The sequence below is a fragment of the Pituophis catenifer genome, unplaced genomic scaffold (assembly GCF_029215685.1).
Source record: "Pituophis catenifer annectens isolate HBS135680 unplaced genomic scaffold, rPitCat1.0.hap2 SCAF_3, whole genome shotgun sequence".
Lineage (NCBI taxonomy): Eukaryota > Metazoa > Chordata > Lepidosauria > Squamata > Colubridae > Pituophis > Pituophis catenifer.
This window is the reverse complement of record NW_027256883.1, coordinates 60,204,656-60,221,138: the sequence shown is the minus strand read 5'-3', so window position 1 is coordinate 60,221,138 and position 16,483 is coordinate 60,204,656. Positions and strand designations below refer to the sequence as shown.

Genomic DNA, 16,483 nt, shown 5'->3' with positions numbered 1-16,483 from the left:
AAAACTACTACTGACCTTTAAGTTTCTCACCATGTAGAATAAAAACAATAGCAACAAAAAACTAGTGCATTACGAAGTTCTATATTAAATGCTTCTCCTGTAATTGAAGACAGAGCATCATTTTATTTAAAAAAAAAAATCTAACCAGATTTTTAAAATTTTATACAGTAAGATATAAAGTTCCAGAATAAATTCCTCCCTACAAATTCTCTAACATGCTTCATGCTGATTCGAGGAATGGTTTCTTTCAAAACAGAGGTACATTTAGTGTAATCAGAATTACAGCAGCCATACATAGCTGCTTTTGATCTTAACTCACTTTTGTAAAAAAAATTATATGAAAGTTATGCCTAGCTGACTTTATAGTCATGGGAATATCTTTTGAATACCAGAAGAAATCTGAAATATTTGTATCGTATTAAATATTGAAAAAAATATCCCATTTGGGAAGAATCTGCCAACTAATCTAGAGGAGCCATTTCTAAATCCTTTTTGGCAAATTTCAACTATAAGATAAATGAAGATTTGATTGCTTTCTTTTTATTGTAGTAACTATTTGACCATTTGTGGTAAAAATCAATCACATTCTGAAGTTGTTTTCTATTATGTTCCTTACATGACAGATTGTAGGAGGTTACAGAGTTGACCTTGGAGAAATTATTCAGAGATAGTTACAAAAACATGCCTTGAGCCCAGGAAGCAGGGAAAGTATTCAGAAGAAGCACTCTGGTCAACTTTGAAGAGCTGTCACAGCTATACTTCTTGGTTTTGTTTTGTTTTTTGTGGTCCTTTTTATATGTACAGTAATTGTTGTAGTTTATTCAGGTGTGGGAAATTTATCGCACTTCTTTATTATTCATTCTTTAGAACGAAAAATGGCTGATTTTCAAAGACCTTTTCATTTCTTAAATCGAACAAGGTCTTTTTTAGCATTATACCTTTTTCCCCAAAATAAGACATCCCGTGATAATAAGCCCTATTAGGCTTTTGAGCACATGGCAATAAGGCCAAGCGCTTATTTCAGGATTCAAAAAAAATATAAGACAGGGTCTTATATTAGTAGTAATCAGGGACAAATTATTAGAACTGAAAAATTATTGCAAATTAATCAACCCAAAGTGAAAATGCAATGAATGCAATGCTCTTCCATCTTGAGGAAAATGGATGTAAAAAAAATTATTTCATCCTATTATTTTGCCTCTTATATAGTTTGGTGTAGAGCTGGCTGGCTAGATGACTTTGGGCCAATCACTCTCTCAACCAACATCAGGCTCTGACAATAAACTGGTCAGTGAATTCTTGTTGCAACCAATGAGATCAGCACCAAGTTGATGAGAAGAGAAGAGAAGAGAAGAGAAGAGAAGAGAAGAGAAGAGAAGAGAAGAGAAGAGAAGAGAAGAGAAGAGAAGAGAAGAGAAGAGAAGATTCTGTACTTGGTAAAGAATGCTAGGTAGAAAAAAAATGAACCAAGGAACTAAGTTCTTATGAAATTGATGACCATATTTGATTTCATGGAAATATCATCTATATATTCCTCCTCTCACTTCTAAGGGAAAGAAACTGATTGAGCAGATACCACTGGTTAAAAATGACAAACTACATTTTCATGAAAGGGAAATGGAAAACCAGACATTGTTTGAAACTTATCTAGACACTTCTTACCAACATCATATTCCTGGTTTTCTACCTTCATCCCTGTTCCCTTCTTCTTTGATGAACTTATTTGTAGTAAAAATGTACCAGTGTGCTGATAAACTTGACTGAGTCCTGATTTCACACACCTGTAGGTACACTATTTACTGATAGGAAACCAACCTTATGCCCTGACAGTTTCTGGTCATCTTTTCACAGTTCAGAAATAAGAAAAAAATGTTGACTCCCGCAACCATTACATCCTTAATGGAAAGCTGCAATTTGTGTCAGTTTACTCCCAGGTTTTTAAAACATTGGCAACAAATTTGGAATGCAGTAGTTAGCTATAATTTTGTTGGGATATGTAAACGCTGGAAAAAGGAAGAAATAAGAAAAGAGATGGGACACAGCATACCTGATGTTACTAATTCTAAAGCCAGGAATTCAGCATCTGAACTAGTGAGATTTTTGTAATCACACTTGCTCCTTGTATAACAGAGAGGAAGATAAGAAACACAATCTCAGCTTCTGAATCCTCAAGCATAACCTAAAATATAAGTTTCCTGTATTATAATATAAAAATGCTATATATCTTTGAAACACTGGGAATACTGCAAAATCTTATGCCATAAGAAATGTTTTGGTCTTTCAGATGCCACAAGACACTAGGTTGTTTTTGAGCAATAGACTGAACATAGCTTCTGTCAAGTTTTAAGCCAAGGATTCTTGGGCAATTTTAAGAACTCCCTTATTTTCTATTTTTTCCCATTATTTCTCTAAAAACAAGTTACATGACTGTGAGGTATATGATACGTACTTCCCTTATCACAGACTGCATAAATGATTGAACACTGAAGAGCAGAATCTGAATTAATGGCTCTTTTTTTTTTTCAAAAGCAAAAACAAGATTACAGAACTATGATATGAAAAAAGATTAAAAATGACTGAACATAGTAGAATCTCCCTATTTAACCTTATGCAATTCCAGCACTAAGATGTAATAAATAAGAAAGAACCAATTGTAGATGTTAAAGCTTCACCATTAAATTATATTTAAACGATCTATAGGAAAATAAGTAACAGCTTTAAGAAGCATGATGTTATGTCAGTCGAGGCTAAACTCAAGGACACTAAAAGCTTAATTATCATATTCTCTGAAATTTGATTGAAGTATAGAACAGGTTTACAATTGTATATTTCTTTCAGTAACTACTATTTTACTATTATTATTCTAATACAACTGCTCATTCTGTTGGTCAGTGTCAGGAACAATCACATTTTTCCTTAGAACATTGCAATATTCTCTACTTTGGGATAGCACATTTTTCAAGTTGTATTTTCTATTTTTCTAGGGTACAATTAACTAATCACTTCCTTTTAACAAGGCCTTTTCACATGTGACATTTGGCAAGGTTTCCTCACCAATTTCTAGTTTTGCAGCAGCAGCACCAAGCTTTCTGAATTGAAGTCAGTCTTTTTTTTTTTACTTGTCAAGTTACCAATGCTGCATCATGACACGAGTGCCTTTTTGCCCAAATGCAATACTAGAATCATAAACATAATTATTAAATAAATGCATAAATCCCTAGTGACAATGGTCAAAACAATTTTTAAAGAAGATGGGCCAAGATATAAGTGGTAATGCTATGTTTTATGCTCATATAATGAAATATTCCCACAGATCCTTCCCACTTAACATCTAGAAGAATAAAGAGGAAATAGACAACAGAGTTAAGTATGAAACACGGGGAATAATGAATCCACAGAGCTGGCTTCAACAATATTATATGACCCATGACAATCTCTAAAACAGTATGCAATTCATGGCTGGATGTACATGTTTAAATCCTTAACAAATTTATAGCTACTTAAAAAGACACACATACACACAAAGGTTCACAGATAGTAACTCTTCCTGCTTCTATTAATGCCTGGTAACTGACACTCTCTGCATGGTGTACAGATAAATTAATAACAAAAAATGAACAGTAACAATAAACCACACACATTAAAAACAGCAGAGATTGAAATAATGCTGCATTTAATAACAATAAAAGTAGCAGCAGAAAAAAATGCTAAGATCTAAAATAGTTCCAAGATTATCTAGGATTTTTTTTTAAAGAAGTTCTTCAGGGGCACAACAAAAGGCAATGATTTAAGAGCACTGCCAGATTTTCTATGGTCAGTGTGTGAAAAAAAGCCTTCACACTTTCAGTTACAAATTTGGCCACATCTGGCAGGGAATCCTGAAGAAGGCCTGAATGATGATCTTAGGGCCTAGATGGTGGTAACCTGTCCCCAGATACATAAAGGTAAAAATGAGCAGAATTAACTGGTCTTGGAAATGGACTGGCAAATAATGCACATTATAATATAATTTTATTAGCCAGCTCTCATTACTGGCTAGTAGTGAGTGCCTAGGTATGTGCTTATTTTTGAACCAGTTAAAGTTTTCAGGCCTTTAGAAAAACCATACAGATTACAATAATGTCAACCAGTAGTTTACCCGAATGATTTGTTAAGGGAACCTAGAAAACCTAGGTAATTCTCACTGCTTTATATATTTATTAGAGCAAGGAAAAATCTGCAGGACATTCTTTACTTTTGTCAATCTATTACATAGCAAAATGTATGATTAAATTTCTAACCTAAATACATTCTGCCATTGCTATCCTTCAAAGAGCCATAAGTGGAATGTAAGAGTGTTCAATTTAAGAAAGGTCATATCTAGTGATAAATATTAAAATGAGGCAAAGAATAAGAGCATGAAATGATTGAAAGCTATCTATTAAGTTATCCCCTAAAATTATAGGTGGTAATTAAGTAAGCATTCCTGGCCACCAATAGTTTCCTTTTGAATTTGAAGTGCAATATTGATAAATATTACTTTGAAATATGCTGCTCTTGTTTTGGGATCTGTGTTATAATAATTCCAGGAATTGTGTTGTTGAAGCTAAAATGGTTTTAAGCACTTGCTTTTAAAATTAATGTAGACATAGATTTAGGTTCACACATATTTTGAGCAACGCTAATATTTCCCCCTTACTGTACATCATGATCAGGTATATTTAGCAGAGGTCTCACACTGAAATGGCTTTCTGATGAATAACTCAGGGATGACTAACTGGCATGTTGCCCAGCTATTTCAATGCTCTATTAAGCCACAGATGCATGGAAAAAATAAATTTGTTTCATTTTCAATTTTACACATTTTTCAGGACACATTTAAAGCCTGGCAACTTTGGGGACATGATAGACTGAACTCTGCAGTCTCTTTGAATTATGCATATCAAGCACTTTTTTTCTTATCGTATATTACTCAGACAAAAGGGATGAGCATGAAACAATGCAGAACAATGAATTCCATCCTAACTTCCAGTATTCAAGCCATTTGCCCCTGATTCTGAGATTTCTACAATCATTGATGTCTCACTTTTAAGAACTACTTGCAACATGAAAAATAAAATTGGTTTATCAAGAAAGTCAATTCTACCTACAATGTTTTGATTGTTCTTACATTTCTGCAGGTGACATAACATCCTAGAAATGTTGAATTTTAGTTTTGAGGCATGTAAGAGATTGTAAATTACCAAGCCCTATCCAAAGAAGTAACCATGTAGTAGCTTCAACATGACTTAATTTAAGTTGATCCACCCAAAAAACTGTAGCAGAAGCATTAAAATTATATACTTTACTTTCTAAAAGCTGGAACTGAATGCATAACGATAACACCACCAGTTATATTACTGTACTATTTTCAGATTTATTGCTGTACCATTCCTTCAAACCATATGTCAAGATTTTAAATCATTTCTACTAAAATATTGATTTGTGATCTTGCTTGTAATTTTTGTTAAATATTTTCAAATTCTTTTTCATTATTTCTGTAGCCCACACATAAAGAATGCTTGTAAAAGGGGAATTATCCCTTACATTCCCACCCCACAGTCTTCCCCCAAATCTATTTAGTAGGGATTGAACAGTAATGGGGGGGGAGAAAATTAATTCCATCAGCTGACATGCAAAAAACTGGGATACATGTTTTGTATTATTAAAGGTTTTTGTTATTGTTGTTGCATTATACTAATTTTCCTATTCAGTTGTACTATTAGCGCCCCAAATATATGCATATGTATGTTTTATGCATTTTTATTTTGTCATTTTGAATAAGAGGTTTAAGCTTAATGAACATGTTGTAAGCTTACTGTAAACTCTCAATAGTTCATAATGAGGAACATTTACAAGAGACATCATTTAATCTCAAAATCTTTTACAGGAAAATCAGCAACAAATAAGGCTTCCATAAATGCCATACACCTTAATTTTAACAATGACAGTCAACATCTTCTCTTAAATGACCATTTCAGAGGCCATTTTAATTATAGATATAACTTCCATATTGATAGGTCTTCCTAAGTAATGGGTTCCAGTAGGATCTGTGTAGTGTAGTGTAGTGTAGTGTAGTGTAGTGTAGTGTAGTGTAGTGTAGTGTAGTGTAGTGTAGTGTAGGCTAAGCTAGGCTAGTCTCTTCCCCACCTCGCTCTCTCTCTCACACACACACAATATGTCATTGCAAAATGAAGATTATAGCCAGTAAGTACACAGAAATAAGAGTGTATTGTAGCAGCTCCCTCTTACTCATATCCCTCTTAATTAAAACTTTTGGATCATAGCAGAGAGACAAGACCATACTCAAGGTAGCAAACTGTTGATGAGCTGAGGCTGCTCTGCTATTTTAAGGTAGCTTGACATGCAAAATAGACAGGCTGCAGTTGTCCCAATTTGGGCTGGGTTAGAATTTTCTAATTTCTGTTTTAGTGGTTGAGAATATATATTTCTTATTTTGTAAATTGGCTGATTGGTCTCAGCTCTTAACCACATAGTGTTAGTTTTAATGTATTCCCCACTTCTGATGGCAGAAAATCTTACTGTTAATTTTTGGCAACTATGAATTCCAACAGTGAATATCTATACAAAATAGATATTTGGGGGCCCTGAAACCTCTTTCTTGATCCTACTACAGCCAGATAACTTTTTAGTTGAACGATATCCATTTAGGCCATATCTGAAATGAGTAACACAGTCATTGCATGCATTTTTGATGGAAGGAGAAAGAGATTTATTTTATTATTTGTTTATAAAATATATATCTCAGGCTATTAAAGTGTCTCAGTAGTTTGCAACAGATAATGCTATTGCATGCATATTTACAAACAAACAAGGTTGACTGAGCTCATTTGGAATGATTCCTTATACTATGCACTTAGGGCAGTAGTCACACAATCAGCTGATGCATGGTTACTGATACTATTTTGTGAGTTATAGGAATGGTAAAATGTATGTTATTATAATCCAATGTGGTAGGCATAAATAGGCAGCAGTCTGTCTGCTTTTCTGGGCATTTTTTACCACCAATAGCCTCCCACCGACCAGTACGCTCCCATAAAGAGGGGCTCCTCCGGGTGCCGTCGGCCAAACAATGTCGACTGGCGGCCCCCAGGGGGAGAGCCTTCTCTATGGGGGCACCTACTATCTGGAACGAGCTCCCCCCGGAGATACGGAGGATCCCGGATCTGTGTACCTTCCGTCGCGCGCTCAAGACGTTCTTATTTCATCAAGCTGGCCTGACCTAAGTTTTTCCCCTTTTTAAATGGAAATTTTAAATTTGGTTTTAAATTATTAGGGTTTTAAATTTGTTCAGCCAAATTATTTAATTCGTTTTATTCTATTTTAAATTTTGTATTTATATGTTTTATTCTATGGCTGTTCACCGCCCTGAGTCCTTCGGGAGTAGGGTGGTATACAAATTCAATAAAATAAATAAAATAAAAATAAAATAAGTCTATATAGTCTAGTGATGGATTTCAGTAGCAACACACTTACCACATTATACTGAACACTGCACTGCAATTACGAACTAATGTTTTAATGAAAACATTTGTGTTACTCTAGCCATTCACCTCCTCCACCAAACAAAGTATCCACATCCCATAAAGCCATACTGAGATACTTGCTGTTTCCAGCTCTCACCGGCCCAGTGCCCTTCTCTCAGTTATATATCTATGATCAATAAGGCTATTGGAGTAACTAACTGCTGATTAAATCCTATTCAATCTTGATATGCTATTTTACTGTCAACAAAATATCTAGCAATATATTGTGATGAGACATCTATATTAATTTCTCCCTATTTTCTAGCTAAAAAGTTGAATATTGCAGGTGGCTAACTCAGGAATATAACTGCCAGGTGCAAAACCAGAAATTCCTGCTTAAAAGACATTCTTATATGAAGATGAAAATAATTAGCTTTTTCCTCCTTCATTTATTAGGAACACATGGGTGAGGTAATCTATAGAGACTACATGCTAGCATCCTTTTTTAGAGTTAGAAAACATTTATGTAAGGTTTTTATTTCAAGCAGATAATAAAATTATTATTATGCATATGAGAGGGAAAAGAGTTCCTGACAATCATACTGACATGCAATTGAAAGACTGGTACTAAGGGTTATTACTAAAATGAATCTGCTTGAAGCCAAACTGCTTACTATTTTCTTTATATAATCCGTACCAGCATTTAAAATAAATACTATGGTAGTTTTATGGAGTTCAAGTAACATTCTATTACTTTAGCAAGACATAAGTGTCAAATATCTTCCCTTACAATGACAAGCTTCTTAATTATTTTTAAGTAGTCAGTTTTCTGTTGAAAATAAATGAAAATCATTATTCACGGTATCTAGCAATTTATGTCAAAATTATTATCAGAAAAGATTGAAATCTGATAGAAAACTTTATAATTATTTTTGTGTATCCAAAGCTAGTAGGAATAGACATGATTTTAGGGGAAAAAAACCTCTGAAACAATTATTCAAGTTATGTAATTTTATATCCTCACTTGAAATTCAACAGTTTCAATCTACTTGGTAACACAGTCGAACTTTGATAAGAATCACATAATAGATCACAGTATAACTTTTAGCAATCATTTCCCATGCTCCTTAATAATTTGATGAATGCTTCTGTCAAGAAGGATAAAGATCACAATTTTATTTAGAGTTAACTGCTTGAACTTTCAGGATTCTACTCATGAATATTGCAGCTGTTCGCAACTGATAGGATTGCTGTTTGTCCCATTTTGATGATGTAATCAGACTATCTTGCCTTTGGAGACTTATTTCATGCAGGCAAAGAAGACGTACAGTACTTAGATATGGTAAAAATGAGTTGTGATCTTAGTAAGGTCTACTCAGTAAATTGTTTTCTTCAAATTTATTGGTTTGCTAAGAAGAGTATTCTCGCCAGAATTAGAATGAAGATATGGCTTTAACTCTAAAATAAACTAGAAATGATAAAATCCTGACTTACTCAAGTGATGATTAGATTAACAGATTTACCTAACCATGAATTTTAGATCCCAGAAGCCAAGAGCCCTGTGGAAAGGTTGCCAACAAAATGTATTTTAATGCTAAATTTATCTTGTATTATACTTTGAATGAAACTACATTAATTTTATTCTAAAAAACAGATAATAAAATAGTTCAGAAAATAATTGTGCAATTAGATATAGTATCTGGTCATATGATAACAGTCTATCAAATACATAAAATCTTGAATGATTCTATCTATCTATCTATCTATCTATCTATCTATCTATCTATCTATCTATCTATCTATTTACCTTAGATACTGCACATTCATTCTCCGAGCAGTTTAAAGCTAAAGCATAAAAAAACCATATAAAAATATGGTACACCAGTAAAAAGAAAGTCAAACAAAGACAAAGAGAGTATAAATTAAAAGTTAAAAGATGGGGGGGAGCATCTTCAGGGTACTAACTGCCCCCAGGGTTGCATGCCACACTGCTTGCCGCATGCGAGTTAGCAGAGCGAGGTCTTCACAGCTTTCCGAAAAGCCAGGAAAGTGGAGGCCCACCTCATTTCTGGGGGGAGAGTATCCCAGAAGGTGGAGGCAATGGCAGAGAAAGCTCTCTTCCTGGACTTTGCCAGTCAAAAATTTTTAACTGATGGGATCTGTAATATACTTTCTCTTCCTTACTGGGTGGGACAGATTAATATAATGAGGGTAAGATGGTAACCCAACCCTATGTGGCATGGTCATAACCAGCACCTTGAAATAGACCCAAAAGCAAATTAGCACCCAATGCAGCTCACATAGTGAAGGTGTTACATGCACAATCTTAATATCATTGACTACCAATTGTTCTGAATAATATAACCATTTTCTACATAGAAGAAAAAAACTGTAGTTTAAGAATTCACCTTGAACATTTTTAACATTTTTCTCAAAATATTATATACCTGATTCTACCTCTACTCCTCCTCCTCTCTCTCTCTTGCTAAAACAAGTTATCCAAAGAAAATAAAGATAAATTTTGTGGAGGAGGAAGAGAAGGCAGTACTGATTTAGACCTCTTCCTGCTTTCAAGGCATCATCAGGGGCTGCTTGTATAGTCCTCCAGATATGGAACTCCCATGCAGTTCTAGCCAATGTGGGAAATACTGGGTAAGATGGAAGTTGAAATTCCAAAGTGTTTGGAAGACTACAGTTGCCACTTCAGAAAAAAATTACATCAAATATCTAGCCTTAGATGTCAGGTGTAATACTTGGTCCAGCATTCTGCTTAAATACTTATTTCTTAATTGATTTAGCCCTGACCACATTTTGGGCAAAATCCTAGATAAAATTAAGCCCTGCAAACACATACAAATAAAACCACTGCAAGTTTCACAGAAGTATGAAAGTCACTGAAGGTACCTGGATTGAGTTTAAAACTGCCTGCTTTACTTTAAAGGAGCTTTTGCTTCACAATCATGTAAGTGTCTCCAAATGAGTATAAAAATGTCCTTACCAGCATGCAGGTAAGCTAAGTCGGGGTTCTCAATGTCAGGATGCAGTTCTTTCAAGTGATTGCGAAATTCCACTGGGATGTTGGTTCCATATTCACATTTAGGGCAGTTGTACATCTTTACGCCTTCATGTTTATCTGTGTGCAGGATATGCTTGCGGATATTTTCAGCACAGTTGGACCTAAAATGTGTGTAGGGTAGGGATGGAATAATAAAGTCATATTATGACTTTGATACCACACCGAATTGAAATATTGTTATAAAACATTAAGTTCACTATAATTTGGTTTATGAGTAATTTCCCTTTATATAACTGATACTGAAGTTCACTAATTTAAAATAAAATAAATAAGAATTTCACAGATGCTATTGAACCAGGAATCCTTAGTAAGTTTGTATTATAATAGTTTCTTTTACTACATAAATCTAATTAGACAGAACTAAAAGAATCAACTGAATTATTGTTTCTTTCTCAATTTAATTTATTCACTTCCTCAAGACATAAGCACTCATTCAAATGTTATTATGTAGGACACATTGGCACTGTAAGTATAGCGATATCAAACCTTGCAGGACACTCTGCAAAGTGTTCCTCAAAACATTATACCAAGGTACCAGCATGAAATATATCACGAAAGACCAAGTCATCTGCACAACAGTCCACAGACCAGGTCTGTGTTGCCACAAACAGGTAGTAAACACATTTCTTTGCCTCCTAGTCCTAGATCACCATGGCATAAATTAACAGAGCTGGAAGGGACCTTGGAATCTTCTAGTCCAACCCCCTGGAACCCCCTACCATTTCAGACAAATAGTTGTCCAATCTCTTCTTAAAAACCTCCAGTGTTGGAGCACCCACAACTTCAGGAGGCAAGTCATTCCATTGATTAATTGTTTTAACTATCAGGAAATTCCTCCTTAGTTCTAGTTTCGTTCTCTCATTGATTACTTTCCATCCATTCCTTATTGTCCTGCCTTCAGATGCTTTGGAAAATAGATTGATCCTCTCTACTTTGTGGCAGCCCATTAGATACTGGAACACTGCTAACCTGTCACCCTCTAACCCTTCTTTTCATTAAACTAGACATACCCAATTCCTGCAACTGTTCCTCATATGTTTTAACCTCCAGCCCCCTAATCATCTTTGTTGCTCTTCTTTATTATATAACATTGCCTTCACCAAATCCTGATTGGATCCTAGATTTAAACCACAGTTACTTAAATCGTCTGCCCTCTTGCTATACTATTTTATACTGTTTGATATTCCAACAGACTCCAGCAAGTAGCCTAGAATGGGGTCAGGCAGAACCACCATTACCAGTTCCCAAATTTTACTGTTCTACTTCACAAACAGAAGCTGTTAGAAAGTCAGGTAAGTTTCAAAGAGTTTCTCTAGAGCTTTTTGAAATCTAAACAGAACCATCACCCCCTCTGCCTAATTTGATCTCTGATCTGCAAAAGACAGCATGCAATAATGACTCAATCTCCCCCTGGTAGTGATTAATTTATAATAAGGATATAGATTTTTTTTTGCCTTACCTATCTGGTCTATGTGATAAATACTAGGCGAACTACTTGATCTTTTATAAAATCATAGATGCTAGCTGTTTATGTTTAAATTGATTTTATTTAGTTACTTTTATAATTATGTATGTCATTATCTTTTTTTTAGTAAATATATATTTTGGCCCTTTTAAGAAATTGTTTCTCTTTCATGCTTATTATGTTTATACAGTTTTGTCTTAGGAAAGGTTAGTGGGTAGATTCTCCTATTTCCCCCATGAGCTTAGTATCTTGTACCCTCAGATATGTATGTTTGGGATGGGGGCAGGGGATGAAAACTGTACTTTACAATCTTTTGTAATTGCATTATAACATCACACATAAGTATGTAAAGGTTTGTACCTAGGTGGATCATAAATGTCGATGGTCTTGAAAATCCCTCCAAGATCATTTGTGTGTCTTATTTTAAGAGAATCAGAGGATATAACATTAATTGTTTATGATAAACCTGAAATGTTAGGCCAAAATGAAATGTTATTCATTTTGAGCAATTAATCAGAAATTCTCCTGTTTTTTCACGGTTTTTCATTAAAAAAAAAATTACTGACATCTTTATAGAGGCAGAGGAAAACAAAAAAAATATTATAAAGGCTAAGAATATAAACTTAAGAGGCATACAGACAAACTGGGAAAGATTCAGAGACCAGCGACATCTATGAGAAAGAAACTGAAAGTGAAGTCCTCTAAGGAGCCATTGAATAAATTGGGAATCTTTTGCTCTAAAAAGATAAGATGATGGATATGACTTCACTTTTCAAATATCTGAAAGGGTGTGCCATATGGAAGACCGATCCCTGTTCCTTATCAATCCAAAAGTGCAGGTTATGTAAGGATAGATTAAAGTTATATTTAATATATATATATATATTTAATCTATCTGAGGCAGCAGTGCCTCAGATAGAAAGTCCATTCAGAGAGTGGTAAGGACAGCTGAGATGATTATAGGAAGCTTGCTTCCTGTCATTCAGGATACTGCTTATAAGCACTATGTGCTTAGAGCTCAAAGCATTGTTAGAGACACCACACACCTACTTCACGGTCTGTTTCTGTTGCGCCCCTCTGGGAGGAGGTTTCAAATTATTTTTAGCAGGACTTCCATATTCTTTAACAGCTTTGATGCCTAGGCCATCCGTCTACTAACCTTGCAAGATTTGTTTCTTTCGCCATGTACATGGATACATCCGAACTAGACTGTGTTGTTTCTCTGTGTCACATAATATATGTGGGTACATGCATAATTTTGTCTGTTTGTCTGTCTGTCTGTCTGTCTGTCTGTCTTGTCATGTTTATTTTTATATTAGAGGTGGACATCCTTTGAGAGCTGTATGCAACATAATTTCATTTTAATGTATGCTGATTAGTGTACATTCAAAGTGACAATAAAGTATTCTATTCTATTCTATAGTATGGTAGATTCTGAGTAAATGTTAAGAAAATCTTTCCATACGGTAGGCCCAGTTTGATAGAGAACCAGTTACCCAGAGAGGTGATGGGTTTCCCTTCTTGTAATGTGTTCAACCAGACACTGGGCAGCCTGGGATGCTTTAATTTGGATTTGTCGGCTGAATAGAGGGTTGGACTTGATGGCGTAAGTGGCCCCTTCCAACTGTATGATTCCTTGATTTGTAGACAGCCTAAATATCAGCTTGCATTACAAATGCCATGCAATAAGAAATAGCTGCACATTTTCCTTGTGTGAGAATCTATGGCAGTAACAGGTACTGAAAGCAAGCCTCCATTTAAAAAACAAACCCACAAAAGTACCTAGAAACATTGGTATTCATTTACTACCTCTCCTGACATCTCAATGTTTCATAAGGAAAATATAGTTGGAATTAATATTGACAGTATTGGAGTTATGAGTAAGTGCACTGAAGTAACAATAGTTTCAGCCTTTTCACTTTTGTAGCTTTGGAAGAATATTTTATGATCTATTTGTTATGACATACAGTATTGTGACAGATGTCCAATGCTGGCTATTATAAAGTAGCAAAGGTTCCTGTATCAGTACTTACATACTTGAGAAAATTATTCAGTTCCCGGGGAAAAAGTGATAGGAGAAGCTTGGAACAAGACACATTTAAATTCACTCTTTCTGCATGAGGGTTTCTCAAATGTAAAACACATTTTCATTATAAATGTAAACATGCAAGTAGTTAATTGTTCTGTAGTAGCAAGCTAAAAAAGAGAACAAATACTTTTGTAAAGATTAATTTAAGGAAAAATTGAAGAAACTGATCTTTGCTACCATCCCACCAAAACATACATTGCAAACACAAAGAATTCAAAGATTTGCATAGGTAAGAATGGAAAAGATCAAGAATTCTAAAATAATACTAAATGGTAGAACTTGCAGAGGTGACTAAATTAACCTCTTTGATTAGAGGGGAAAAAAACAATATCTACATCTATGGCTGACCAGACATTTTGCATAAAATGAGAAAAAATGCACTTGTGACTTTGATGATTAGAAAAACTAATAGAAAAGAGTAAGCTTTTATTTGCTACAAAGGAAATTGGAAACTTCCTTCCTTCCTTCCTTCCTTCCTTCCTTCCTTCCTTCCTTTTTATGTTCTTTGTAAAACTTTTAATAACATTTATTTTAGAAAAGGGAATATTCCTCTGTCTGGCTGTGCATGGTGGCATAGCTCAGTACTGAAATAGACAGCATATAAAAACATGCTCCACAGACTTAGTTTTACCTGGTGGTACATTTTGTACTACTCAAGGTGGCATACATAAATGCTGCATTAATTACTACATTTAACTGATACACATATCTTAATAAGTACAGGTATTTTATTATTGAGCAATTTCTGCTTTAAAAATATACAACATATACAAAAATATACAAATATTTGTATATTTGTAAAAATAATAAAAAGGTAGGATACAAATAAATAAATCAAAATAAATCTGCACTGACTTGGAAAACAAAGAAAAAAAGTGAGATACGGCAAAAATTGAAATTTGTATTTCTGTAAAGTCGATAATGAGACCATGAAAGGCAAAGTGGCTAAGGGCTCTGGTAAGTAAGTATCCGGAAATGAATGCAATTCTTTATAAAAGGACTTTTTTATTTTTTTCAAACCACACAAAATGGTGAAAAGAAACAATATAAAGCGGATCAGGACCCTTGTCAATCTTTCTTACAGTATACAACTTTTTGAATACTTCATAAAATTGGAGAAAAATTGGTCTTAGGTAAGGAATCTGATTGAAGACTGGATTTTTAAAAAGGGTCAGATCAGGTTGCAGGGGTGGGGAAATTTTTTTGGAAATTATCTCAAGGCCTCCCAATATGCGATACAGTTGAACAGGGCCTTGGAATGTTGGTGACCATTTTGCTTTAAGCCCCTCCTTAATGTTCTTGGTCATGTGACTCACAGCAGAGCATGTACAGGCTGCCCTACACTTGTGAATGTAAACATAAATATGGTTATTGCTGAAAAAAGAGATTAGAAAATATTCTACAAAACATGTTCTGTCTTGGTTTAAATGTTTTAAAGAATGAACATGATTCTTATATAAAATGGTCTTATTTAGGCTCTAACAATATTAATGAAAAAGTGGTCCAAAAAGAAGAAAGTTAATGGTCTTTGAGGATTAAAATGCTTCCCTCCCGATAGTTACTGAATAAAATTTATCAGCATGACAATAAGGAAATAACATTCTTAAGTAATAAATCAGAAAAGAAATTTTACAAATCAAAATGAAGTCACCTACAAGGAATTGAAGAACAGAATTCTGAACTTAAATAAATAAATATTTGTACTCTAAAGAACTAAATAGACCTAAATTTAATGGATTAGTTTTCTAAGGCTCTGATAAAATCACTCCCATGTCAGAAGTCCATAGAATGAATCTCAACCAATCATGTTCCACAGAGTGAACAGAAGTAGTAATTGAATATTATAAATTAAATTAAATAAGTCCCCTGGAGTTGATGGTATTACTTCAATTGTTTATAAAAAAAATCAGAACTAATTATCCATTATTTATATTCTGTTTAATTCAGCACTGCAGGATAATCATATTCCTGATTCATAGCATTAGGTCTGGTTAGTTGTGACCTCAAAGCCTAGCAGACAAAGAGTTAGCTGAATCCTATTGACCCATTGCACCTTTAAATCAAGATAAAAAGATTTTTACACCTTGCTTGGCCAACAGACTAAGTAAATTCACTGAAAATTCTATTAATCAGGACTGATCTGGATTCCTTAAGATAAACAAATAGCAGATCCTATTACAAGAATTGTAACTTCAATTCTTTTGTTTTAGAAAACAAAAAATCTTATTCCTTATTTTAATCCTAAACATTTTTCTTAAAAAGAGAGACTAAAACGGTCTAATTCACTTAAATGGATTTATAAAGCTACTTAAAATTATTTCAAAAATATAAAATCTTCACAGTAGACC

General features: G+C 34.1%; 1 protein-coding gene across 1 annotated transcript in view; it reads right to left on the bottom strand.

The window, feature by feature from the left end:
- ZNF407 (zinc finger protein 407) overlaps positions 1-16,483 on the bottom strand; it is a 342,542-nt gene that overhangs the window by 83,058 nt on the left and 243,001 nt on the right. Inside the window, exon 7 of the mRNA XM_070940650.1 lies at positions 10,504-10,682. Within this exon, the coding sequence (XP_070796751.1) occupies positions 10,504-10,682 (179 nt within the window). The remainder of the gene's footprint in view (positions 1-10,503; positions 10,683-16,483) is intronic.